The sequence below is a fragment of the Schistocerca piceifrons genome, chromosome 2 (assembly GCF_021461385.2).
Source record: "Schistocerca piceifrons isolate TAMUIC-IGC-003096 chromosome 2, iqSchPice1.1, whole genome shotgun sequence".
Lineage (NCBI taxonomy): Eukaryota > Metazoa > Arthropoda > Insecta > Orthoptera > Acrididae > Schistocerca > Schistocerca piceifrons.
In genome coordinates this window covers 1,025,457,152-1,025,484,003 of record NC_060139.1, presented here as the reverse complement: position 1 = coordinate 1,025,484,003, position 26,852 = coordinate 1,025,457,152, and the positions used below count along the sequence as shown (strand labels likewise).

At 38.0% G+C, this 26,852-nt stretch overlaps 1 protein-coding gene across 1 annotated transcript in view; it reads left to right on the top strand.

The window, feature by feature from the left end:
- Positions 1–1,814: 1,814 nt before the first annotated feature.
- LOC124777614 (mitogen-activated protein kinase kinase kinase 7-like) overlaps positions 1,815–26,852 on the top strand; it is a 157,388-nt gene continuing 132,350 nt past the window's right edge. Inside the window, exons 1-3 of the mRNA XM_047253076.1 lie at positions 1,815–2,001; positions 11,050–11,281; positions 23,871–23,988. Coding sequence (XP_047109032.1) covers positions 1,924–2,001; positions 11,050–11,281; positions 23,871–23,988 — 428 coding nt within the window. The 5' untranslated portion in view covers positions 1,815–1,923. The remainder of the gene's footprint in view (positions 2,002–11,049; positions 11,282–23,870; positions 23,989–26,852) is intronic.

Genomic DNA, 26,852 nt, shown 5'->3' with positions numbered 1-26,852 from the left:
GATGCTGTGTACACAAAGACAAACTCGCGAGAGAACGAATAAGACTCTTGTTGACCCCTTACTAAGTGCTATGTGCAATCACAGAACTAAACAGAGAGTAAACATGAACACATAAATTGTTGTTCACTAAGAGTAATCGACACGGGATTTATAGACAAAACACATTGCTCCTTGCAGCCGGCACGGGACTATCTTGACAGCACGAAATCGAACACTGGTGGCACGAGACACACTTGAAACACTGGTGCATTACACTGTGTTGAACTGCTGGCCTTTGAACTGCTGGCCTCGATCGCTACAAATCCACAATATATTCTACAATACAAGAACTAAAGCATTCAAAGTGGGCAGTGAAAACCTGTCTAGAGTTTGGGAGGGAATTTTATATTCCAGTGCAAAAGACATGAACAGGTTGCTGGTAGACTTGAGGCAGGGACTTGAAAATCCGGACTCAGAAAAAACTAAACTATAATTTGTTGGCCACAAGTACAGGAATATACCGCGTTTCCAACACGTTGAAACCTGAAAACTTGTCGCAATTGAGTTAGGCTACGATACTCTACTCACCTTCGTGAAATCAACTTTCAGGACAGCGTAAATGGTTTCACATGTTCTGGGTATGCTATCCTTAAATGCTTGTTTCGAAACTACAATAGAAAATTGTAGTTCCTTGTAGCTCTTTCCTGTTGCCACGAATCTTAATGTCACTATTAGCGGCTCATGTGGAGAAAATTTCCCTCCCCATAACAAGCATTTTCCTTATTATACAAAGAGTTAAGAGCGTCGATAGGTAATTATACATTTCCAAATCCATCCGCAAATAATTACACTAGTCGTTGCGTTCAGCCTGCAAATCGTGAAGTAAATTTATGTGTGAAAGCTGCCTTCGATTAAGTGGTCTTTCTGTGTTTTTTTTTTCTAATTCTGAGTAAATAATAAGTTTTGGGGTCACGAGAGCATAATCGCTTGCCACCCACTGAAATTTCCTTTCCACACCGCTAGATGGCCGGCGAGCAATATATTGGAAGTTGATTTGTGTGAGCATACCCCATTTGCAACCATCTGTTGCATGCACAGACATTTTTGCAAATACCTGTGCAGACAGATCGTTGGACGGATCCACAGGCTCAACTGCTCTTATGTTCTCTATTAAAGAATTATAGACAGCTGCCTTGATCACCGTAATCCTTGATGGAAAAAAGCGTTTCACGCGTCAGCTTTGCGTCGATCTCCTGTCTACCCGTTACTATTCGTCTCTGCACCAATATGATTTGAACCCACAGATATGAACAGTTTTGCTGTAATCTTCAACCTCCTGTCTTGTTTAATATATGCGCAAATCTGTTGTTCACATGCTACGGTCTGTCTGCGCAGAGTAGACAAATCATTGCGTGCGGACGGGTTTCAAAGCACATGGAGCCGCTAAATGCAAAAATACTGAACTACAGTACCTGCTACTGAAACTCGCACCCTAAATCAGCATAAGTGTATAGAAAGCTCACTTTCTGATGAAAATGTAGAATGCTACAATTTCCATCGCGAAATAAGTATATGTATAAAAGAGGAGAGACGTGATGAAGAACGCACAACTCATCGAAGAACACTTTTATTTTAGAAGAAGGCCGAGCTAAATTTATTTACCCTTGCTTCCTTGCAGTGAATCGTTTCGAGAGATGGGGCTATTACACACATCTATCAATATAGTCTATTCACGTGAACCGGCAATGGCGTTGTAACATTCGACAGCGAATGCTACTTTGCCGCACAAGAGACAAAAACGGTTGTGTTAACAATCTGTGCACTGGCATCTTTGAAATCAAAGATGGCACCAAAAAAGTATTTTGATAAGTGAACCGAAATGGGAATGTGATTTATGTAAATAATCAGACAATATTATAAACTATGTGATGGTGGGAAAAACACATGGCGTGCAAGGAAGGAAATGTCCAACCTCAGCACTTTGTCGAAGAAATTGATTACAATGAAATAAAAAAGATACAGGTTTGTTTCTGTCTATTTTTGTTGTTGTGTCTCCAGGGTTTACTCGCTGTCATCAGTGATGTTTATACACATATGCGTCAAGCGTAAAAGTTATTGTTCGTTAGTTTTCTTAAGCTGTCATTGACACAAGTACCGTACAAACAATGGCATTTCCAGTGCTTCTCTTGTTTCAATCAAGTCTGTTTTTTACATAAGCATTTTCATTTAAGTTAATCATTAGTGGCCAGAAACTGTTTAATGTTATGTTATTACTTCATTTCATAAAATTTTATGGTATCAGCAGCTATGTCGTGACAAATATGGATTTCAGTTGAAGGGAAGTACATAACCTTAAGCACATAACAGATGGCTTACTTGACCACTTATTTGGAAATGCTATTGAAAGTTACAATATTATGGAAATTTGTAATATATTTATATCCTAAAAATGTCAATATTGACGTCATTTAAGTACATGATTTGTGTACAAATATTCAGATCAAAGCTACAGTCTAGAATGTTGTTAGAGGTTGAAACACAACTAATTAAAAGTTGACACATATTATTCTAAAATGGAGGAAGTATTACAAATAGATACGTTGTTGAAGTTCCGTCTTTATTGTGGACTAGTTTTTCAAGCAGAAGTGTGAGAGAGGCTGAATAGGGAATAGTGATATTGTGCATCTGGTGCTAGTAATACATTCACATGCACATTATTTCTCTCATCAGTCCACCTCCCTTTAAGAAGAGTGTTTTCATGATTGTTATATATGTTTGGCGAATTTAACTGTTTTGGGTTTGTCATGTTTAGTCTGCTCTGACCAAAGTCTGGAAAATAAAATGAGTAATATTTTCCTCTGATCAGGTCTGACTTGTACATTTTCACATAGTTAATTTTTGTTAGTTTTTAATCACTTTTTGAGAGTTCAAATTATGTGACATGAATTTGAAGAAGAAAAAAAATACGTTACACAAAGACAGTGCTGTGGTTCACTTGACAGGAGGATTGCCCATTGCTAACTATCTTATTAATTGGGGAACAGGATGACTATGAACTGTAGTGGCACATGACACTTGCAGATAGGTTCAAATAGCATGTAATCCTAGTTAGATATATTTTCATCCAGCCCAGAAAAGTTAATCTAATACTTTCTGACTACTGCTGTACTACATCATTTATTTAGTTACACTGTCACAGTTACTACAGTCTGTGAGTTAGCACTTAGGTTTCAGTTCGTTAATCATTGTGCAGAAAATTGTGCGCTGTTCAGCTGGTGGCATTTGCAGTAGGCTTCCAACAGAACTGCTAAAATTGAATGATTAACACTAAGGTTTCAAATGTGAGTTGAAAGGCCCTTGTTGCTCACATTTCCTATTCTGTTCAGGAGTTCCTAATACTAGTTGAGAACATTTTTGTGAAATGTGTTATTTATCTGTATTCTAGGACATTTTTCCTCTCTTAATAATTCTTTGATGGCATTTTGCATTGAACACATCCCATACAGCTTCTATAGCTTTTGAAAACCAATGCTATTGAGTCAGTGAATTGCCAAGCACCTTGGTTTGTGCTTGAGAGTGTTGAGACCTCACAACTTTTATTTGTAAATAGTGATAGCTATCTTCTGTGTGGTTTAGGTAGTAATAGGCATCCGAAGTGACATGACCTGTTCTTCTGTCCAGCCTGAAAAGCATACAACTTACAGTTTAATATGAAGTCAACACCATGGTGTAGCAAAGCTTTTAGAAACACACAAGGAACTGAACATAAAATTAATTGCCAGAAAGAAGAAACAAATTTTAAAACCAAGTGGAGATTACAACCCAATAATTAGTTTTTGTAATATGATACTTAGCCTTCATTGATCCACCATTGTTGGTGCTTAATATTGTTCTTAATGTCTTCCAAACTTCACTCTTATTCAGTTAGTTACATGTGTTTTGCTATTTTGAAATGTACAAAACAGAGAAATCACAACAAGGAAAAAAGCTCTCTCTCTCTCTCTCTCTCTCTCTCTCTCTCTCTCTCTCTCTCTCTCTCCCTCTCTCCCTCTCTCCCTCTCTCCCTCTCTCTCCTGGTATATTCACACTTTGATTATTATAGCCATGTATTTCGATAATATGTTTCTGTACTGATCGACTTCTAAATTTCGTTCTCATTGTAAACAGAATGAGCCCAAGTAAAAGTTTTAATTTGCTTCTGGGAATGGGGGTCTTTTATGTAGTTCACACTGTGGGTCTTTTATGTAGTTCATACTGTGGGGTGTTGCATGTAACACTCATCCAAGCTGTTTTCGAGAACACAGAAGCGTCCGATTCCATCCATCTGCTTTGACCCATGACGTCACCAATTCTCGATGTCTCCAATATGGCGCCTATGACATTACGTAAACATGACACCAAACAAGAAAATACATATAAAACCAACAAACACATCTCCCTCCAAAATTAGTCAAACCAATGGGACCATTGCGGAAAATTGGGGGTTTTTGGGTGGGACAAACTAATTATAAACACGTACAGACACACACCACGGTTCCAAACCACACAAAATGACGACATAAAAACACCACAAAATTCCGCTACACTAACAATATCAACAGGAATCAGTCACTTTCCTTCAACTACATAGCTCAACCACAATTGTCGATACCACAAAATAGAAACCAACTATTCCAAAAATTATAATCACACCGAAACTCATGATACCACAAAACCAACACCTAAAATAACAAAAATTGGAATCGGGCACTTCCCTTGATCTATATAGGTCAACCGACAGCAGCTCACGATACCAAAGCAAACATAGCTGCAACGACACATTGGAATCGATCACTTTCCCAGGACCTGTATAACTCAAATACAACTGACGATACCAAAACAATTTAAATTGAGCACTTCCTATAAGATACATAACTCACCCACAAGTGCCAATACCAAAATATCAACCACCAACACATGCACTAAGTAACACTGACCCGACAACACATAAAAACCCCACCGAACATCATAACACGCAAACAATAGACCCAAAAAAACGACTACTTACCCCAAAAACTTCCGGCACTACACACTAGAGCAGGCACCCCAATCACACACATGCACACTCACATACACAAACAAAAAAAACACAACCAAAACAAACCCCCATATTCTGCTTGCATATGCCACATTTCACTATCTCTGCCACAAGCCCAAAAAGTTGCAGAAACTTAATGACAGACAACATGTTGTCCCCCATTTCAGCCCTCAGACAAGCACTATTAAACTTAGAAGTCATATCCATACCTGACAAAAGAAGCCACAAATTGAATTAAACAACTTACCGCGCAACAAACAGCAAACCAATACCATCAAACGACACCGCAATAACATAAACACAACGGACACTTAATTCTTAAGTCACTGAAGCTAATTTCCACTCTTCTATAACAGTCACTACCAATTAATATGTTTTTTTGCTGTGTATCTTTTAATGAAGCAGTCCAATTTTATAAAGTACATCATCGTTTCAAACATATACCGGAAAAACATTTGAAGCAGTATTTTAACTTCACTGACATTATTTCTACAGGATTATCATTACATCAGTAGAGTTCTTTTTTGGCTTAAGTAATGTCTGTGTATGCACATTAATGCATTTCTCCATAATAAGATGCAGAATGTCTTGTTCGGGATGATTCAGTCGCAGTGAATTGTTAGGTGCATGGATCTTTTTTGTCATATGACCCTAACTACTGAAATGCACAAGAATTTATGGTTGTAAATTACCCTTAGAATTGAGTTTTCTGTTTCAACACTGATACCACTTGAGTCCATGATTTGGCATGTAAGTCTTGTTCTCATTTACATTCTGCTGTCTGGACAACTGGTGCATCATAACCCATATCAGGATCTTGATTAGATCAATGCTGTCTTATTTTAAATGGGCCATTAAAGCTGTTAACATTTAGGATTCCTTGACCAATATTTACCGGTTTCCACCATAGTGGGAGGGACTTTCAAGACAATGTCTGCTGTTAGTCTTCAATGAGAATCTACAGTCTTGTGCCCACTTCATCGTATACTATTTCTTTCATTGTTCTGCTGATAGCCGTCAGTATATATTGTCAAAGAAACTAGTAAGTTCCTGCAGGTTTGAGATTTGAGTGTAACATGTAACACTACTGTACACTAGAAAGCCTACATCTGACGTCCTTGCTTCTATTTTCATGTATAAAACCAAATGGCCTGATTATTTCTTACTATGTAGGAGTGTCTCAACCACTCTGGCACCACTTTGCACCGCAAAGACAAAGCAAGAGATGAATGATTAAGGCACTAGACTCACATTTTAGACAAGTAGGATACAAACCCACATCATTGAAATGGTGGATTTTGGGATGGCTTCTTTGAAACTAGAAAATTGTTTTTCCACAGCATCCTGATCCAATATGAGATTATGCCGAATCTCTAATGCCATTACATTTGATGGTACATGAAACCCTGTTCTTACTTCTTATATTACACAAAAGCACCATTCTCAGCATATGTAGTTTCAATGGAATCAGAGTTGAATTTCCCTTCCATTGGTAGTGATAGTTATGGAAAATTTTCTGAGGATCAGGGGATGCCTCCCAAATACTGATGTTGGGAGGACAATAAAGAAACTCCCGTAGACCAATAGGCATTGCAGCACCTAATCCAGAGGTGGCACTTGCAAAAGGCATCTGTATCCCATGTTAATAGCAGCCTTCATAATCTTGGAAGACAGCAAAATGCCACTGCAACTTATTTTACTTGCTTAACTGTCTCCATTTTATATACAAAATGTGGCTCCTTCACATCCGTAGGTAAAATAGTCCCATGTTTAGATCTATGGGGGAGCAGGGCTTAGAATAGTCACAATAAGAGAAAGGGGATCAGTACCTGGAATGTGGAATATAACTCAAAGAAGGAAAACTATAAAACTTTAGAAGAAATGTGGCACAGAATAATATGAACTTGATCGGAGTTGCTAAGATAAGGTGGAGTGGACATGGAGAGTCGCTGACAGACAGATACATAATGTACTACTGAGGAGGACAACTTTAAGGAAGGTATGGAGTAGGAGTATTTTGACGAAGGAAATGATTAAATGGAAAATGAAGATTATGTAAATGACAGGGTTATCAACATAAGGCAGGAAAGATTATAGAAATATACATTGATTATGAGTGTGATAGTGCAAGATGCAGTCAGGGTCTTCCAAGGAAGAGTGACAAAAAGGGAAAGACAGCTAGCAGTGCAAAACACGTGGTTCAGAAATCACTGGTGAATGATCTACACTTTGAAGTCATTAGGCTATGATTATAGAAACTAAATTTATTATATACTGATCAGGTGGAAGAAAGATAGGATAATGTGTCCTAAAACTGATACAGCAAAAATTTTCCAAAAAATGGTACACCCAGTATATTCATAAGAAAACCGTACTTATCACAAATGTTCCTACTATTATTTGTGCTGCTGTTCTTTGGGAATGGCCAGTCATATTTTGTTTTTTCCATTATTAACTTAGCAGTGCCATAAAAAATAATTTAGTCACCATTTTTCACATCAAAAATAAATGTGCACACAGTTCTACAACATTTGCCACTATCTTGGAAATATTGATTCTGTACCCACCAAATTTGGATTACATAGACAGAAAGATGTGCTCTGTCTGCTGGATTATTCATTACCTTCACATTTATTATATGGAGTTAATTAATAAACAGTCAATATTATCCCTAAATATGATATGCTCCAGTCCCAAAAGATGTTTCCTAAAAGTGGTACACTCTGTTTTTTTTAAAAAATCATGCCGTTCTGTTCACTGAAATGTGTGTTACTTGCTGCAATTGGCAATAATGCAACAGTTGTTGTGCTCTGTTTCTTGCCATTGTTGTTAGGCAATAATGCAGCAGTTGTCATGCTATTGTTGACATTAGTGCAGCAAAAGCAGCAGCAGAGGATATAGACTGTGTTACAGTTTTGAGTTATTGCTATTCCTCTCAGGTCTCTTTTACAGGTAGGCCTAAGTATAGGTTTCATCTAAAATAGGTCCCAACTGTTCTTAAATTTATTTTATGCCAATATTGTATAATATTAAATTGGAATATTTTGGGTCATGACAGGAACAGTATGGCACCTTCATATAAGAAAAAAGGAAGGCCATATAGTAAAGAAGATATTTCTTCAGCCATAAAAGTGCTGAAAGATGGAGCTTCACTCTGGCAGGTAGCATTGAAATATAAAATAGATAAAATGTTCCTGCACAGAAGGGTACATGGTGCTCACTCAGGTGTGCAAGGTAGGAAAACAGACTTGACAGCAGACCAAGAAACAACTTTATCTGATAACTTGAAGACACTTGCTAAATGGGGATTTCCAATGACAAGAGCTGAAGTGTTGCTGGTTGTTCAACACTTTGTGGAACAAAATGGTTTGACCAGTCGTTTTAAAGATGGAAAACCTGAAGAAGTTTTTGTAGTTGACACCGATGTTCATTTCATGTCATAAATATCCTTAAAAAATCTGTGAAAGAAAACTCCCAGTTATACATAAGTATCATTTTACTATCGTCATTGTTGCTACTTAGGAATATCTCATGTGTATCATATTTTGAACCAGTCATATCATATTTAAGATTTTCAGTCCAAAAAAATGATACAGTGTTTTATTTATTTTTGGTTTAGATTTGCAGCTCTAAAGAATTAAACACAGTGCCATTTTAAAGCAGCTAACATTGTCTTTCATATACATTTTTTCCTTTCAGGTACTCTTTTTCTTTAAAAAATGAAAACACATTTTGTGATTTTGTATCCTATTTAGGACACCTTACCCTATAGAAATAAAATGAAGTGAAGAAGGTGCATACATTATCAAGTGCAGATATTAACAGTTAACAAATTACTTACGGCAGAAATGGAAATTAAAAAAAAAAAGGCATCTGAAGAAGGCTGTTGTGATGAAGTTGAGTGACCTAGAGAAGAAAGATGAGTATGAGTAATTAAAATATGTCGGAAATGTTCCCACTTTAGTTTATTAGCAATGGACCATCTGACAAATGCTGAAAGGAGGAATCAGGAAAGCAGGACAGAAATGTAAATAAACTGCAAAAGGGAAAAATGGCGAAAAAGTTATGGATTGCCCAGAAAAAGATTTCCAAGATGAATGAGAGAAGAGAACTCAAAAATAAGGACAGTGAAAAATGCAAGAAAGACATAGAAGACTGGGTAACAAACTGCTTAGAGAATTGATTTCCAAGATGAATGAGAGAAGAGAACTCAAAAATAAGGACAGTGAAAAATGCAAGAAAGACATATAGAAGACTGGGTAACAAACTGCTTAGAGAAGTGAGGCAAATTAGGGAAAACAGCTAAAAGAAGGTTGTTATGCAATTGAGGAACTGGATACAAATGGAAGATGTGATATAGTGTAAAACAAAAGCCTAGAGGAGCTGCTGTGAAATTTTCTGCAAAGATGGAAATATTGTGCACAAAGATTGTGAGAGAGTCACTCAGAGATGGGAGGACTATTTAAAAGAGATATATGTGATATGAACAGACCACCAATCACTATAAAGGAAGTAAAGAGTTCAGTTGCTGCAATGAAAAATTAGAAAGCAATAAGTACAGGTAAGATACCAGGAAAAATAACTAAACATTTGAACGAAGAAAGAATAAGGAAAATATTGAGGTTGTGTGACAGAAAGTATAGAACAGTAGTCAATGGCCAGATAACTTTTTGGCGGTGGTAATGATTCCAATACCAAAGGAACAGGGGATCAAGAAATTTGGAGAGCCCACAACAAATAGCCTCATTTCATATGTAGTCAGAGTTATTTTACTGATCACAACTAAAGAGTGGAAATGGAGGAGAATTTGGTTGTGGAGCAGTTTTTTTTTAAGGAATACACAAAAAGTAAAAAGGATTCTTGCAAATTTTGGGAGAGTGCCTTATTGTGAAGGGAAGAGACTTGTAATGTGTTTTATAGGCCTAGAAAGTAATTTGATGGTATGTTATAAGCCTACACTTATAATGAGTATGTCAGAAAAGCAGGCAGATGATAAGCTCAGTATCCTTAAATCAAAAAGTGTGGTGAAAGGAGAAATTATCAGCTGAACTGAATCACAGAAATGAATTAGAGAATACTGTTGTCTGTCACTATTTTTTCTGTACTGAAACATTATGATTGATTTCTCACCGCTAGGTGACAAGAGGGTAAAAAAAGGAGGAAGAAAAATATAATAATGGAGGTTTTCAGACAGCCAACTGGTATCTGTTGTGAACTGCTCAGTGAAGTGCCAGTTGATATCACATAGTGGCTCCGGGCACTGCCCCCTCTTGTCATCTGGTGCCTTGGTCTGTAATAATTGTAACGGTTGTAATGAGTGAATGTTGTTACCAACATTATATACAAAATAAATTTGTAATCTCTACCACTGATTTTTATTTCTGTAGTAAGTATGATTACTGATTTCCTTTGTGTCAAAAATTTTTAATTAACAGTGGTTGTTGACCAACCGTATTTGCCAACCATCAGTCATTGGCTTCCAGAATACTTTCAGTATTTAAGAATCAAGTGTGCATGTTGCATTCTACAGTGCAACAAACCATCACACACAAGATTTGTGAGCTGTGTGCTCAGAACTGTAGGATACCATGGTAGTGTCCTACACTTATGCAGCAGACACTGTAGGACAGATTGCATTAAGACTTATTTATCCTGTGCTGTTTACTCTATATGCCACTCATTTCACAGAGAGCACTCCTCTTTCTCATTTGCTTTCATTTTCCCATATTGTGTGACATTCTTCAAGGGATAACAATGACATTTCCTGTCACACAAAACATGATGATGCTGGCCATATGTGGATGCCAAGTTGTTGCAGCCTTATTACTTACAGCATATACAGTGTTCTACATGCACTACAAGTTCAGATTAATTCAGGACATTCTTTCTGGGTGTTGGGATTTCCACAAATATTAACATATTTATTTTTCTAAAGCTAAGACTATTGTGTTGACAGTACAGTTTCCTTTTTTGATGTGCCATTATTATTACAGGTTGTAGGGAAAGGTTCATTTGGCGTTGTTTGGAAAGGAAAATGGCGGAACATTGATGTAGCTGTAAAACACATAGATTCTGAAGCAGAAAAGAAGGCATTTGCAGTTGAAGTGAGACAGCTGTCAAGGATAAATCATCCCAATATTGTAAAACTTTATGGTGCCTGCACTCAAAATCCGAATCCAGTATGTCTTGTGATGGAATATGCAGAGGGAGGTTCACTGTACAATGGTGAGTGTGCCTTTCACTGTTTCCATTCTTCATATTTGAAATGATGCTGTTCTGGAAAAAAATTAAAAAACTGTAAGGAAATGTATAAATGTTTAGCATTTTGCCATATTTTCTGCTAAGAAGGTGTACTATAATTGTAAAAGTGACTTCTTCTGTGCCATAGTGAGAGGCAGTTATGATCCATTGAATGTGCAAATAGCTAACCAAGCCACTGAGCCTTGTACACTTATTTTAAACATATGATTTTGGATTATTTTTCAGAATGCTTCTTGAATCTTAATACTAGTTACAGTCCCTCTGAATAATTTGAGAAATTCTGTTCCCTCGAATGAAACTGTGCATTGGATGTCATTGCCTTTATTTGCTTCATTGTAGGCATTTCTGTGTGCAACACAAATGTTTCTAAATTGTAATTCTGTGTACGTCTTGTTGATTTAATTTCTACATTACTTGTAGTTACCCCTCACATCCATTGCATTGAGGTATTCCTTTCTTGAATAACCTGAAATACTTCATAGGTTATGCGTTGCATTTTCATCTCTGTTATTTCAGCACTGATACTTCCCTTTGCTCCCCCCATGACCCATGGACCTTGCCGTTGGCAGTTAGGCTTGCGTGCCTCAGCGATACAGATAGCCGTACCGTAGGTGCAACCACAACGGAGGGGTATCTGCTGAGAGGCCAGACAAACTTGTGGTTCCTGAAGAGGGGCAGCAGCCTTTTCAGTAGTTGCAAGGGCAACAGTCTGGATGATAGACTGATCTGGCCTTGTAACACTAACCAAAACGGCCTTGATGTGCTGGTACTGTGAACGGCTGAAAGCAAGGGGAAACTACGGCCGTAATTTTTCCCGAGGGCATGCAGCTTTACTGTATGGTTAAATGATGATGGCGTCCTCTTGGGTAAAATGTTCTGGAAGTAAAATAGTCCCCCATTCAGATCTCCGGGCGGGGACTACTCGAGGATGTCGTTATCAGGAGAAAGAAAACTGGCATTCTATGGATCGGAGCATGGAATGTCAGATCCCTTAATTGGGCAGGTAGGTTAGAAAATTTAAAAAGGGAAATGGATACGTTAAAGTTAGATATAGTGGGAATTGGTGAAGTTCGGTGGAAGGAGGAACAAGACTTCTGGTCAGGTGACTACAGGGTTATAAACGCAAAATCAAATAGGGGTAATGCAGGAGTAGGTTTAATAATGAATAGGAGAATAGGAATGCAGGTAAGCTACTACAAACAGCATAGTGAACGCATTATTGTGACCAAGATAGATATGAAGCCCAAGCATACTACTGTAGTACAAGTTTATATGCCAACTAGCTCTGCAGATGACGAAGAAATTGAAGAAATGTATGATGAAATAAAAGAAATTATTCATATTGTGAAGGGAGGCGAAAATTTAATAGTCATGGGTGTCTGGAATTCGGCAGTAGGAAAAGGGAGAGAAGGAAACGTAGTAGGTGAATATGGATTGGCGGTAAGAAATGAAAGAGGAAGCTGCCTGGTAGAGCACAGAGCACAACTTAATCATAGCTAACACTTGGTTCAAGAATCATGAAAGAAGGTTGTATACATGGAAGAAGCCTGGAGATACTGACAGGTATCAGATAGATTATATAATGGTAAGACAGAGATTTAGGAACCAGGTTTTAAATTGTAAGACATTTCCAGGGGCAGATGTGGATTCTGACCACAATCTATTGGTTATGAACTGTAGATTAAAACTGAAGAAACTGCAAAATGGTGGGAATTTAAGGAGATGGGACCTCGATAAACTGACTAAACCAGAGGTTGTACAGAGTTTCAGGGAGAGCATAAGGGAACAATTGACAGGAATGGGGGAAAGAAATACATTAGAAGAAGAATGGGTAGCTTTGAGGGATGAAGTAGTGAAGGCAGCAGAGGATCAAGTAGGTAGAAAGACGAGGGCTAGTAGAAATCCTTGGGTGACAGAAGAAATACTGAATTTAATTGATGAAAGGAGAAAATATAAAACTGCAGTAAATGAAGCAGGCAGAAAGGAATACAAATGTCTCAAAAATGAGAGCGACAGGAAGTGCAAAATGGCTAAGCAGGCATGGCTAGAGGACAAATGTAAGGATGTAGCGGCTTATCTCGCTAGGGGTAAGATAGATACAGCCTACAGGAAAATAAAAGAGAACCACTTGTATGAATATCAAGAGCTCAGATGGAAACCCAGTTCTAAGCAAAGAAGGGAAAGCAGAAAGGTGGAAGGAGTATATAGAGGGTCTATACAAGGGCGATGTACTTGAGGACAATGTTATGGAAATGGAAGAGGATGTAGATGAAGATGAAATGGGAGATAACATACTGCGTTAAGAGTTTGACAGAGCACTGAAAGACCTGAGTCGAAACAAAGCCCCGGGAGTAGACAACATTCCATTAGAACTACTGACAGCCTTGGAAGAGCCAGTCCTGACGAAACTCTACCATCTGGTGAGCAAGATGTATGAAACGGGCGAAATACCCTCAGACTTCAAGAAGAATATAATAATTCCAATCCCAAAGAAAGCAGGTGTTGACAAATGTGAAAATTACCGAACTATCAGTTTAATAAGTCACAGCTGCAAAATACTAACACGAATTCTTTACAGACGAATGGAAAAACTAGTAGAAGCCAACCTCGGAGAAGATCAGTTTGGATTCCGTAGAAACACTGGAACACGTGAGGCAATACTGACCTTACGACTTATCTTAGAAGCTAGATTAAGGAAAGGCAAACCTACGTTTCTAGCATTTGTAGACTTAGAGAAAGCTTTTGACAATGTTGAATGGAATATGCTCTTTCAAATTCTGAAGGTGGCAGGGGTAAAATACAGGAAGCAAAAGGCTATTCACAGATTGTACAGAAACCAGATGGCAGTTATATGAGTCGAGGGACATGAAAGGGAAGCAGTGGTTGGGAAGGGAGTGAGACAGGGTTGTAGTCTCTCCCCGATGTTATTCAATCTGTATATTGAGCAAGCAGTGAAGGAAACAAAAGAAAAATTCAGAGTAGATATTAAAATCCATGGAGAAGAAATAAAAACTTTGAGGTTCGCCGATGACATTGTAATTCTGTCAGAGACAGCAAAGGACTTGGAAGAGCAGTTGAACGGAATGGACAGTGTCTTGAAAGGAGGATATAAGATGAACATCAACAAAAGCAAAATGAGGGTAATGGAATGTAGTCAAATTAAGTCGGGTGATGCTGAGGGAATTAGATTAGGAAATGAGACACTTAAAGTAGTAAAGGAATTTTGCTATTTGGGGAGCAAAATAACTGATGATGGTCGAAGTAGAGAGGATATAAAATGTAGACTGGCAATGGCAAGGAAAGCGTTTCTGAAGAAGAGAAATTTGTTAACATCGAGTATAGATTTAAGTGTTGGGAAGTCATTTCTGAAAGTATTTGTATGGAGTGTAGCCATGTATGGAAGTGAAACATGGACGATAAATAGTTTGGACAAGAAGAGAACAGAAGCTTTTGAAATGTGGTGCTGCAGAAGAATGCTGAAGATTAGATGGGTAGATCACATAACTAATGAGGAAGTATTGAATAGGATTGGGGAGAAGAGAAGTTTGTGGCACAACTTGACTAGAAGAAGGGATCGGTTGGTAAGACATGTGTTGAGGCATCAAGGGATCACCAATTTAGTATTGGAGGGCAGCGTGGAGGGTAAAAATCGTAGAGGGAGACCAAGAGATGAATACACTAAGCAGATTCAGAAGGATGTAGGTTGCAGTAGGTACAGGGAGATGATGAAGCCTGCACAGGATAGAGTAGCATGGAGAGCTGCATCAAACCAGTCTCAGGACTGAAGACCACAACAACAACAAACTTCCCTTTGGTATTATTATTATTATTATTATTATTATTATTATTATTATGGTTCCTTCCCCTTCTGTTGAAACACCACACCTCAAGGCTTTTGCTTGATGGCAGTTTCACAATTTATGCTACACTCAATTGACTAGAGCCTATCTCCTGTTTTCATTCAACTAAATATGTCTACTGGCTTTGAGTGTCAGTCTCTGTGTCATATTTCTTCCAGGTTTTTTAGTTTCCTCCATGTTATGACATTTTTATTATTTCACACGACAAATTTTTGAATTTTGGCCTCATTCACTCTCCTGGTAACTTCCTCTTTTGAAGTGTCCACCCAGACATCCAACTGGCTTATCTTTGGAAGGTTTTATGTAAATTAGATGGCCATTATTGGTTTCTGTAATACACTACACATACTGAGGATACATTTTTATGCCTTTAATGATGCCAGTTCACACTTGAAGACCAAGCGAATGGTCTAACCACATATACACTTCATCTTTATCTTTTTAAAAGATTTAGTACGATTCTCTTAATCCAAAATGTTTGTTTTCCAAAGCATGTCATTTTTGTCCCAACCTTAGCATCATCTGTGACTGGAAGAGGTACCTTGGATTGTTTGTCATTGATAATCACATCACAGTGATACTGCCTCAAGTGCTGTACAAAACGGCTGTATGGTGTGCGTTGTTTGACTGGACAGTACGTACCTTCATAAACTGAAGTTCCAGACATTACCAATAAAAACACTTAAAAGTAGAAAAGGCTATTTCTGACTCTCACAACTTGTATGTTCCTACCACAGGTAGGCATGGGGGATTGTTTGAGAAATTTTGGAAAGGAGAGGCAGGTCACTCAGTCTTCAGATTGGAGGTCCCCACCTGTTGTGAGGATGGGGGTAGACAAAGATCTCTCTACAGTTTTCTTAATTGAATTTTCTGTTTGATGCAGATATTATTTAATTTATGTATTCAAAAAGTGTGCACATATTTTATAATCACATGACAGTAGTAAGAGGATGATTTCTGTTTGACATGTGTCGACTAGGAGAGTTAAACTTATTTCACAAGTGTCAGGGATAAAAAAAAAAAATGAGCTAAATGTTTTTCTCTAAAATTATCTTAAAAATTCTTAAACAACTAACATCATTTACCAACTTCTTAGATGATCTGTGTATTAACCTACTTCACCTGTTCAGTATAATTAATGCAGATATATGTATCTGCAACCGTAACTCAGTCATTACAAAATGAATATTGTGAGTGAAGAAATTGTGAATGAAACAGTAGTCTCATTGTTTTCAAGATTTGTTTCAAGACAAATCATAAATTACCTGCATAGTCAATTGTAAACATTCCCTTCTGACAAAGGAAGTGTAGAAAACTTAAGAAAGCAAGTTTAAAAGTCTTTATTAAAAAGGTTTTGAAAGAATTGGTACCAGCCATGATAGTGGGAGTCACAAATGTTTATCATTGTTTAATAATAGATTTAAAAAGCAGTTAAAATCCATGGGTTAAAACTAAGCAACTGGGCCCAGTTTTTCATTGAATATGTCATTGCATTGGCTTCATTATTTATCATGGATAGTGTTGTGTCCTGACACAGGGTGGAGGGAAGATGGGGTATAAGGTCAGTCTGCAATTTTCAAGCAGCGAGGAGCAAATGCAGAAAGACAGATTCCCAGTGGAGGCAGGTTGATGACTGGGATCAATGCCAAATACTGTCACAGGATATCTATGAGAGATGTGGATTCTGGAATGTGACAGGATGCTTGAAGCAGGAGACTCATAGAATTCAGGAGTCAAACACTATTTATTTGTGATCAGACTAACACACTGAAGGTTAATTCTAAACATTAGAAAAATCAAAGGCAGCAGTTGGTTGCATAACAAAAGTCAGTGTCTGGAGTGAAGGGGGCAAAAGCTAACAGAAATAGCGAAGACTAGCAGCATGTTAAGTACAAACTTGAGAGTGGCACTCCAAGTGAGAAAAGCAGGCCTGTTGGAGCTTACTGAGGCTGGCCGTAAGTGATACAGAGTTGGTGCTGCAGCAATCTGACTGAGAACCCCTTTGAGTACAAAAACATCGGTTTTTAAAGAATCAAGGCGGCACACCATTTCTCCCTTTCTGTCGTCAGCCTACCAATTCGCTGGAACTTAACAAGCTTCGACAAATCTGGTGAGTCATTCTGCATCTCCAGGGCGCCTCTGGCTAACCACAGTTAGATTCCTCCCCTACTCCTACTCAGTAGGTGGTGATGCTTCTGTATTTTACATTAACAAACTCCAAGTTTGGTATCAACAGTGTTCCTGTTGGTGGGATTGCCGTAGTAGCACCCTAACTTGTGTAAAGCCACTGACATTGCAGTTTTCAGGAGCAAGTATCAAGCTTGCTACCTCTGCTAAGATGTGCCTTTTCATGACCATCTTCTACAGTGATGCCTCACGACAGTGTCTAGTTGGTTGATGGAGTTACCAGTTAATTCTCTGAAGTGAAACTTCTCCCCTGGGCAGCTGCCCAGAGCGTCTGCAAATTGCACGACTCTAATGTTACTAGTTATCTCCAGTAACCTAAACGCTACCACTTTTGCCTGCTCTCTGTATTGTGTCTCTGGTTTCCTACCGTGGAGTGCCCTTGATGGCTCCAAAAAGCCTTAAGTGTAACAATGTGCAAGTCATTATATTCTCAACATATTACAATAGTACCAGAAACAATATATCCCTTGTGTAATTAGGAAGAGATCTCAAATCACTCCTATTGTTTAGGATGCTAGTGGTCTTGACCTGCAGCTCTGTGCAGCTGCTGCTAGGTTGACATATATTCCTGCAACACATTTTGCAATCAACTTAAGTCTAATCACCTTGTATGTTGGAATTGGATTTCATTTTAAAAGCAACAGTTGTGTGATACACAACTCACTCTATGCAATCCACAATGCTGCAGACAAAACTGATCAGTTGGATGCCATGTTTATTGAATTTCAGTAGTTTTTTAAAAATCTGTTCTATTAATTAATTGACGGGAAACACACTTGCAAAACTTCTGATCAGATATAAAAAAGCATTGAGTTTTTTTTACTCAGTCTGTTAAGATGAAATGGACCCACGGGAAATGTTAAAAAGTTTCCATTACTCACAATATACTGAAATGAGTTGGAGACTTACTGACATTATCAGCTTAGGTTGTTTGTGGGTGGTACTGTTGGTATACAGAAATAATTTGTCATGAAGACCCGTGCACCTGGTGCAACAACCAGCAACTCTCTTTGATCTTAAGTGAAAAATAATAGTTGCAGGAACAGAAACATTTGTCCTTCTTTGTTTCAGGAGTTTCTGGAAGATGTACAGTAATATATTTCTTGACATGTCTTGAAACATTTGCACTTTCTGGTTACTGGTTATGTGATCGTCTCACCTCATTATTCTGTATGAGTGCCACCGGGTATTGGAAATTTGTAACAGATCCTGGGACTTATTGGCAGAGGCGTATTTAAACTATCTCTTTTCACTTATATTTCGTAGTTGTATTACTTTTATTGCATTACAATCATTTGGCAGTCTCTGCAATAAGTTTTGATTATATCTAGGTCCTCAAAGTCGGGAGCATTCTATAATGTGTGGTGTATCTGTACACAATGGCATCACGTATAAACAGCACCTGTAAGCTACAGCCTAGTCTTTTATATGCGTCATGAAAGCCCTATAACACCTCTCTTTGTCTGCACAGTGCTGCTTTTGCTTTAGACAATACCTCCCACTTAAGAAAATATGCTGTGTTCTACTTGCTGAGGTCTCCAGTCAAATTGCATATCACGCCTGACATTCCTTAAGCTTAAAATTACTTACTAAATGACTGTGCAGGACACATTGGAAGCTTTGCTGAGGTCAAGAAATACATAATCAGTTTTCATATTCTCTAGCCTTTTGACTACCATGAACAAGTCAGAGTACTGAATTCCACGTAATTGGTAGATGTGCAATCCATATTGGTCCTTATAGTTGTTTAGTCTCCAGAAATGTTGTTATATGCTAGCAAATCGCACATTTCTTATTCCTATAATTATTCCTGTACAGATATGTCCACATGGTGTCTCTTTCTCCTTGCACTAATGCAGGCTCATGGAAACAAAAATTTGTGGGAACAACGTACAGTACACATGGCGCTCTTTACGTTCACACTTTGCCTCTTTGTTCGAGCAGTCTGTTCAGCAGCAAATTTGTGTAGTGTTTATTGTGCTGAAAGGTATTAGAAAAAGAAAACTTGAAAACAACTATGGGTAAAACAGTATCTAAAAACAATGGTACTGTATGTGAGAAATATAAATTTTGTTTGCAAATTTCAGAAGGAGTTCAAAACAAGATTTTGGTTTTGTGCTTGGGAAATCTTTACGCCAGATAGTTTTTCATAATGCAATTTCTGCAGCCATAAAGCTGACAATAACATTTTGTTTTTCTTTTCTAACACATGGCTGTTAACCAAATGGCTCCCGGTATAAGGAGACCAACCTTACCAAGTGCCAACGGCCAGTAAGGGGTGGATGAGCAGGTAAGGAAGGGATGCCCCCTTGCCCCAAGGATGAGAAATTGTCCCTAAATGCGGAGGAACCATTAACATGATCAACGGCAGCAGGATGCAGAAGGCAATGGGAAAGCACTGCATTAACGATCCCATACAGGATTCCCAAATAGAAATGTTGCTACGTCCAATTCAAAATTTTCTGGAGTTTCAATTCCCCCATTTGGATCTCCGGGGAGAAGGGGGGGGGTGTCTTGGGCAAGGCTGTAAGGAGTAAAGGAATAAAAGAACAGATGAGAGTTGGAAGATAGAATGTCAGAACCCTATTAAAAGCTGGGAAACTAGAAGCGGTTAAGATGCTGATGGAAAAGTCACAGCTGGACATATTAGGAATCTGTGAAACTAGATGGGGCGGTAATGGTGATTTTATGTCGGGGGATTTCAGGATCATTCACGGTGGTAGTGCTCGAACAGGAAGAAATGGCGTCGCTATAATTTTGAGAGGAAAATGAAAGAACAACATGTTGAACATGGGAAACTAGAAGCGGTTAAGATGCTGATGGAAAAGTCACAGCTGGACATATTAGGAATCTGTGAAACTAGATGGGGCGGTAATGGTGATTTTATGTCGGGGGATTTCAGGATCATTCACGGTGGTAGTGCTCGAACAGGAAGAAATGGCGTCACTATAATTTTGAGAGGAAAATGAAAGAACAACATGTTGAACACATACCACTGCAGTGATAGGATAATGATGATTGAAATTAAAGCACAACCCACAGATTTTTGTGTAATTGCAGTTTACTTACAACAAATGGCAAGGATGAGGAAGTAGAAGTAGTATATGAGCAAATTGATGATTTAATGAAACTGGTTAAAGAAAAGGACAATCTTATCATTATTGGTGATTTCAATGCATCGATTGGTGAAGATAACAAAGGATTATGGAATGGCAAGTTCGGGCTAGGAAAAATGAAATGCTAGAGGAGAAAGGTTGCTATATTTCTGTGAACAGTATGAGTTGATAGTCACCAACACGTGTTTTGAAATGCCCAAGAGAAGAAGATATACATGGAAAAGTCCAGCATATGGCAAAAGGTATAGATAGATTATATCCTAATCAAGAAGAAATTTATGAATCAAATAAAGACTAGCCACTCATACCTGTATATGATATAGACAGTGACCATATTCTAGTGATAACAGACTATAGTAGCAGATTTAAGAAATATAAAAGAACTAACCAACACAGATGGTTAGTAGAAAAACTTAAGGAAAAACAAGTAACTGCGGACATGAAAGAATTGACCGATAACCTGATAGATAACAGGGAAGGATGGGAAGGATTCAAAGAGACTGTAGAAGTAGCTGCTAAAGAACTAGTAAGATTAAGGAAACTAGAACTGAGGAAACCATGGATGACCAAGGAAATACTAGACCTTATTGAAGAACAAAACGGGCTGAGGAAAAAAAAAATTCGATAAGTACAAAAGAGTAAAAAACGCAATTACACGGAAATGTAGATTTGAAAAAGAAAAGTAGAAGCACGACAAACATAAGGGAATTCAACAAGGTCTAAGTGGAGATCTAATTGATAGAGCCTACTCTAAAATTAAATCAATGCAGATAAAGCCAAGAACAAAAACAAATATGGTCAAGAATAAAAACAGTGACCTACTTTTCATATTAGAGGATCTATGCGAAAGATGGAAAGAGTATATTGAGGAACTATATGAAGGAGAAGATATTGCTAATGAGGGAGAAATTTTGGAAGGAGAGAGCAGTGTGGATATCGACATGATAGGGCCACCTATATCTAAAATGGGATTCAACAGTGCCTTGAATGATCTAAGTAATGGCAAAGCGACAGCCACAGATAACATCCCACCAGAAATGCTGAAGGAAATTGGAGAATCAACAAAAGAGTACTTATATAAACTTATTAAAGAGTATTATGAAGATGGAAAAGAACCACCTACAGATTTGCTTAACAGCAAAACAGTAATAATCTCAAAAAAAGGAAATGCTCTGGACTGTGAGAACTATAGAACTATCTCCTTACCATCCCACACTTCCAAAATAATGTTAAACATAATAAAAAATCGAATAAAAAAGAAAATTGAGGCAAACCTAGGAGAAGACCAATTTGGTTTCAGATCCAGAAAAGGAACTAGAGAGGCAATACTAGCTCTGAGGATGGTATTAGAAAGACGAATTGGAGTTAATGGGAAAACCTACTTGACCTTTATAGATTTACAAAAAGCATTTGACATGATTAATTGGAAATTGTTATTCCGAACAATAAATGAAATAAATCTTGATTGGAGGGACAGAAGATTATTGAAGATTAATCTGGAACCTATATAAAAGGCAGGAAGCAGAGATAGAAGTGAATGGTGTGAAGAAGAAAGCAAAAATAAGCAAGGGAGTAAGGCAAGGATGCCCATTATCACCATATTTGTTCAACTTATTTATTGAAAAAAACATTGAAAAATTGAAAAGAATAACCAAAGGAATTAAAATTAATGGGAAACGAATACACTGTATCCGTTTTGCTTATGATATAGTAGAACTTGCTGACTCAGTAAAGGGAATGGAGTTTATGTTGCTAAAATTTGCCAAATCCTAAGAGAATTTAATCTAAAAATAAATAAGAAGAAAACTAAAACTGTGGTAGTAGGGAAGACAAAAGAAAATGATAAAGTTAATATTAAACTAGAAGATGATATTCTAGAGCAGGTTGAGAACTTCTGTTGTTTGGGGAGCACAATCACTGACAACAATAAATGTATCACAGATATAAAGAGAAGAATAGCCTTCGCGAAGCAAGCTTTCCAAAATAAAAGGAATTTGCTAACAAACAATCATATAAGCCTAGAAAGTAGGAAAAAATTTGCCAAAACTTTTGTCTGGAGTGTCTTAACTTACGAATGTGAAGTGTGGACTCTGGGAAAGGCAAAGAAAGAGAGACTGGAAGCAATGGAAATGTGGATATGGAGAAGAATGACGAAAACAAGCTGGGTAGATAGAAAAAGTAATGAACAGGTCTTACGAGAAGTGAATGAGAACAGAATGCTGCTAAATTATATAGGAAGAAGAAAATAAAAAATGATAGGGCACATAATGAGTCACAACCAGTTCCTAAAGAATGTATTTGAAGGAAAAGTTTTAGGGAAAAAACCAAGAGGCAGGACAAGAGCAACGCATTTTAATAACATCAAAGAAGATATGGAGATAAAATCATATGAAGAATTGAAGAGGTTGACAATGGAGAGAGAGGGACGTGGCTAAATCGACAAGGCGTAGTAGTTTATGATGAAGATGACAACTGGCAACTCATATATCAGTTTGAGCTATTGGGGTAATTATTCCTGGACCTGAGAAATACTTGAGGAAGGTTCTTACTTAGTCATCATGTGAAGGTTAGTTGACTTTCAGTAGGACATTTGAATTTTATTGTATAAATAAGCCAGTTACACAACTTCACTCAAAAATGATTATAGATTAGTAACATCTTTGACTTGTCAAATTAGGGATCATGGTAGTGCCTTGAATCCTCTAGAATAGAGGTTGTGTTCTACATTTTATTTATTTATTTATTTATTTGCATCCTCAATGTCCTTCATTGTAGTTTCTAGTAGTTTGTTGAGGAGCTTCCCCTGTCCAGTCATTTGTTTAGATGTCAAGCTGTACATTTGCCATAACATGAATATTTGTTCTCAGTTTTGACATGCACTATTCATAAACTTGTAGGCTGCTGCTCTTCTGGTTTCCTACTTTGGGATGTATCTTAGTCTTAGGGGAGAAATTGTGGGATCATCTTCTCAGTTAAATTTGTTTGGAAAGACAGAAATGAGCATGCCAGCCATCTTTGCCTTCTGCATTTATTTGTTAGTGTGATCAGTAACTAACAGAAAAGCTGATTTTAATTTGTTAGCTCACTTTCCATAGAATAAAAATGTCAAAGCATTCTTTTTTTCCTTTTGTGACAATTCAGCAAATAAGATTTTGCTTTCATATTGATTGAACTATTGTGTCTTGCAGTGAAATGCCGCACTACAAGTAACCTTGTTTATGTGCAGTGGTTGACAGAGCAGTCAAGTTTTATATATTCCAATGCTGTTGCACTCTGAAACATTGGTAGGGAATTTATTCTGAGCTTTAGCTTTGGCATAGCATAAAAAGTTAAATTGACACATCCAGTTTAAGGTAGTTTTAGTATATATATATTTTTTTATTTTTACAGTTCTTCACTGTCGACCGTTACCTAAATATACTGCGGGCCATGCTATGAGCTGGGCATTGCAGTGTGCTAATGGTGTAGCTTATCTGCACAACATGAAACCAAAAGCATTAATACACAGGTAATTAATTTATATAATCTAAACTAATGGATATTATTATTATTATTATTATTATTTAAACAGTGGAAAGTTCAGGATGGACTAACAATGACATGGAAAGAATCAAACAGTGGAAAATCTGAGATGGACTGTAACAATATTCTGAGAAGAAAAGTTGTTACTGAGCATATAGCAGAGATGGTGAGTCACAGATAGGCACAACAAAAAGACTTTCACACTTAAAGCTTTCGGCCAGTGGCCTTTGTCAATGACATCCACGTGTTCAAATTTTGCCAATCCTTAGCCCTCTCCAACATAGTCCTGCAAAACCATATCAACCAAGCCCAAACCTCCTTGCAGTACCTTCTCTCCATCCGCAAGATTCTTCTGCTATGCAATCCCAAATTCCTGGAACCCACAACACACATTGAAACTCTTGCCCTGCAGGAACTTGAGCAACATGCATGACGCCATGTCAGAAAGCTTTTCATCCTGCACACTTGCTACTCCCACCTTGGAGTGCCACTGTCCACCACCTCTACAACAACCTCCATACTCCCAAGCTCCCCCATGCCCCCTCATAACTGACAAACACTGTCTCACAGACCTACTACACTTAACTCACCCTCCAAAACTCCCTCCCACCGCCACACAGAATCCAGAACCTAAACAGACCCGCAACACAGTCATGAACCCTTCCTCCAGAAGCCTTAGCCCACAGAAATATCAGTCCTTTCCAAAGGTCTCACCTTTTGCCCCACTCCCAAATTCAGTTATGCAGGTCTTCTGTCCTTCTCCCAGTCCCTACAGTGGAAACACTTTTTCACCACCAACCCTACCCATCAGACTCAACCAAAGACCGATACTGAACCTTGCCTAACTCAGTTTGCTCCTCCATCCAACTGTGATCCACCCCCACTGCCTCCAAACCACCCCCTGTTAACGTTCCAGAGTTTCTTAACCTCAAACCTTGCCTCACCATCATTGCCCAAATCCCTCAACATGCAGACTGACCTTTCATCCACAGAAAGAACTGCAGTCCACCACCTAAAAACTAATCCCAACATCATAATCCTATACTCGGACAAAGGCTCCACCACTGTTGTTCTGAACTGCAAGGATTACCTGGTGGAAGGACTCTGCCAGCTGTATTATATACCTCCTCCTTTCCGCCAACCAATCGCCATCCCCATCAGGTGCTGCTGCTCGCAGCAGTTGCCTGAGACAGCAGTCCTGTGTGTGTGTGTGTGTGTGTGTGTGTGTGTGTGTGTGTGTGTGTTTTTGTTGTTGTTGTTGTTGTTGACAAAGGCCATTGGCCAAAAGCTTTAAGTGTGAAAATGTGTTTGTTGTGCCTATCTGCAACTCAGCATGTCCACTACATGGTGAGTAGCAACTTTCCTTCTCAGAATATTGTTATAATGACATGGAAAGGATAGAGTGCTACTCATCACATAGAGAAGGTATTGAATCACAGACAAGCACTGTGAAAAATAATGCTACAAATATTTTAAGCTTTTGCCAGGGTGTATACGCCCTGGGAAATCCGGGAAAACCCCAAGTATTTTTTCATCCAGGAGAAAACCGGAAAAAACATGGGAATATTTTAGAATTCTGAGAATTTTTCAGTGTTTTAGCTTTTGTTTAAATTTTTGGAATTTTGACTGCTAAGAACTGATAGTCGAACAAAGAATATTACTGTATTCTGCTACTGCAGAAATATACTGCAGCACTACAACATAAATGAGAGGAAAAAAAGTAAAGCTTAAGTTGCAAAGGAAATGTGCCATTTACAACAAAACACACTGCACATGCAAGCGTCTGCCAACAGCAAAATGCGTTAATGGCATTAGGACGAAAGACTATGTAATACTTCTTGACAACAAACTGCTTGTGATGAGTGTGACATCACAACTGTTTACAATAGCTTCGTTAGAGCAGTTGCCAGCAGGCTCACGCGCCTGCACAGTTGAGTCGCGTATGAATATTACATTCTCCCTCCTGCTTCTGGCTACTTGAGGTGTGGCTGTATCAGGTGTAACAAGCAGCCAGATGCTACCTGAAAAATTTTTCTGGCACACAGTGTGTACATTCAGTGATTTTGTTGTTTCCTCTTTGTTTACAGCTCTCACGTCAAATGAAAACAAAACGGATTTCTGTGGCTGGGAGCCATCAATTGAATTAAAATACATTCACATAATTATGGAAGTCAGAAATACATTATTAGCTCCCCCCCCCCCCCCTCCCTTCCCTCCCCCAGGTTTTTGACAGTCAAGGAATAATCGCCTTGCAGAATGATGAAGTTACTTTCATCGGTTTGCTAAAGACATTTGGCTGTTATTAATCTTTTCTGCTGAGGCAGTCCATTTATTTGAAATGAAGTGTTTCATTGCAGACTTTTGGCTAGTTTCAACTGTTTGCTGGATTTCAAGCGCATGTTTTCATCTTCTGGCACATATTGCCTTATGCCATAAAAAACAACCACAAATGAGATAATGCAGTACTGGTACTCCAAGAAAATTTATATCCTGAAAACCACACTTATAAGCTTAATATCAGGTTGGAGCCTTCTTCATTGTGAATCTGGACATACAACTGTGCATTTTAAGCAGAATTATGTATTTTAGTATGGTTCATGAAATTCCGATGTTCTTGGAATATCATCTGAAGTCCTGTTTCTTTTATGCCATAATGTAAGATCTCTTAATGCTTTAAACATACAAACATATCGGCTTCATGCATCATCGTAGCTGCACACACACAGTAACGACTGTTTTATGGCGGTCAATGGCAACTGCTGAAATGAACCTGTTTCTAATAGCGTGCAGGAAAATATTGTGAATGGTGGTTTGAAAAACTTAAATTTCCTTTTACGCAAGATGAATTAT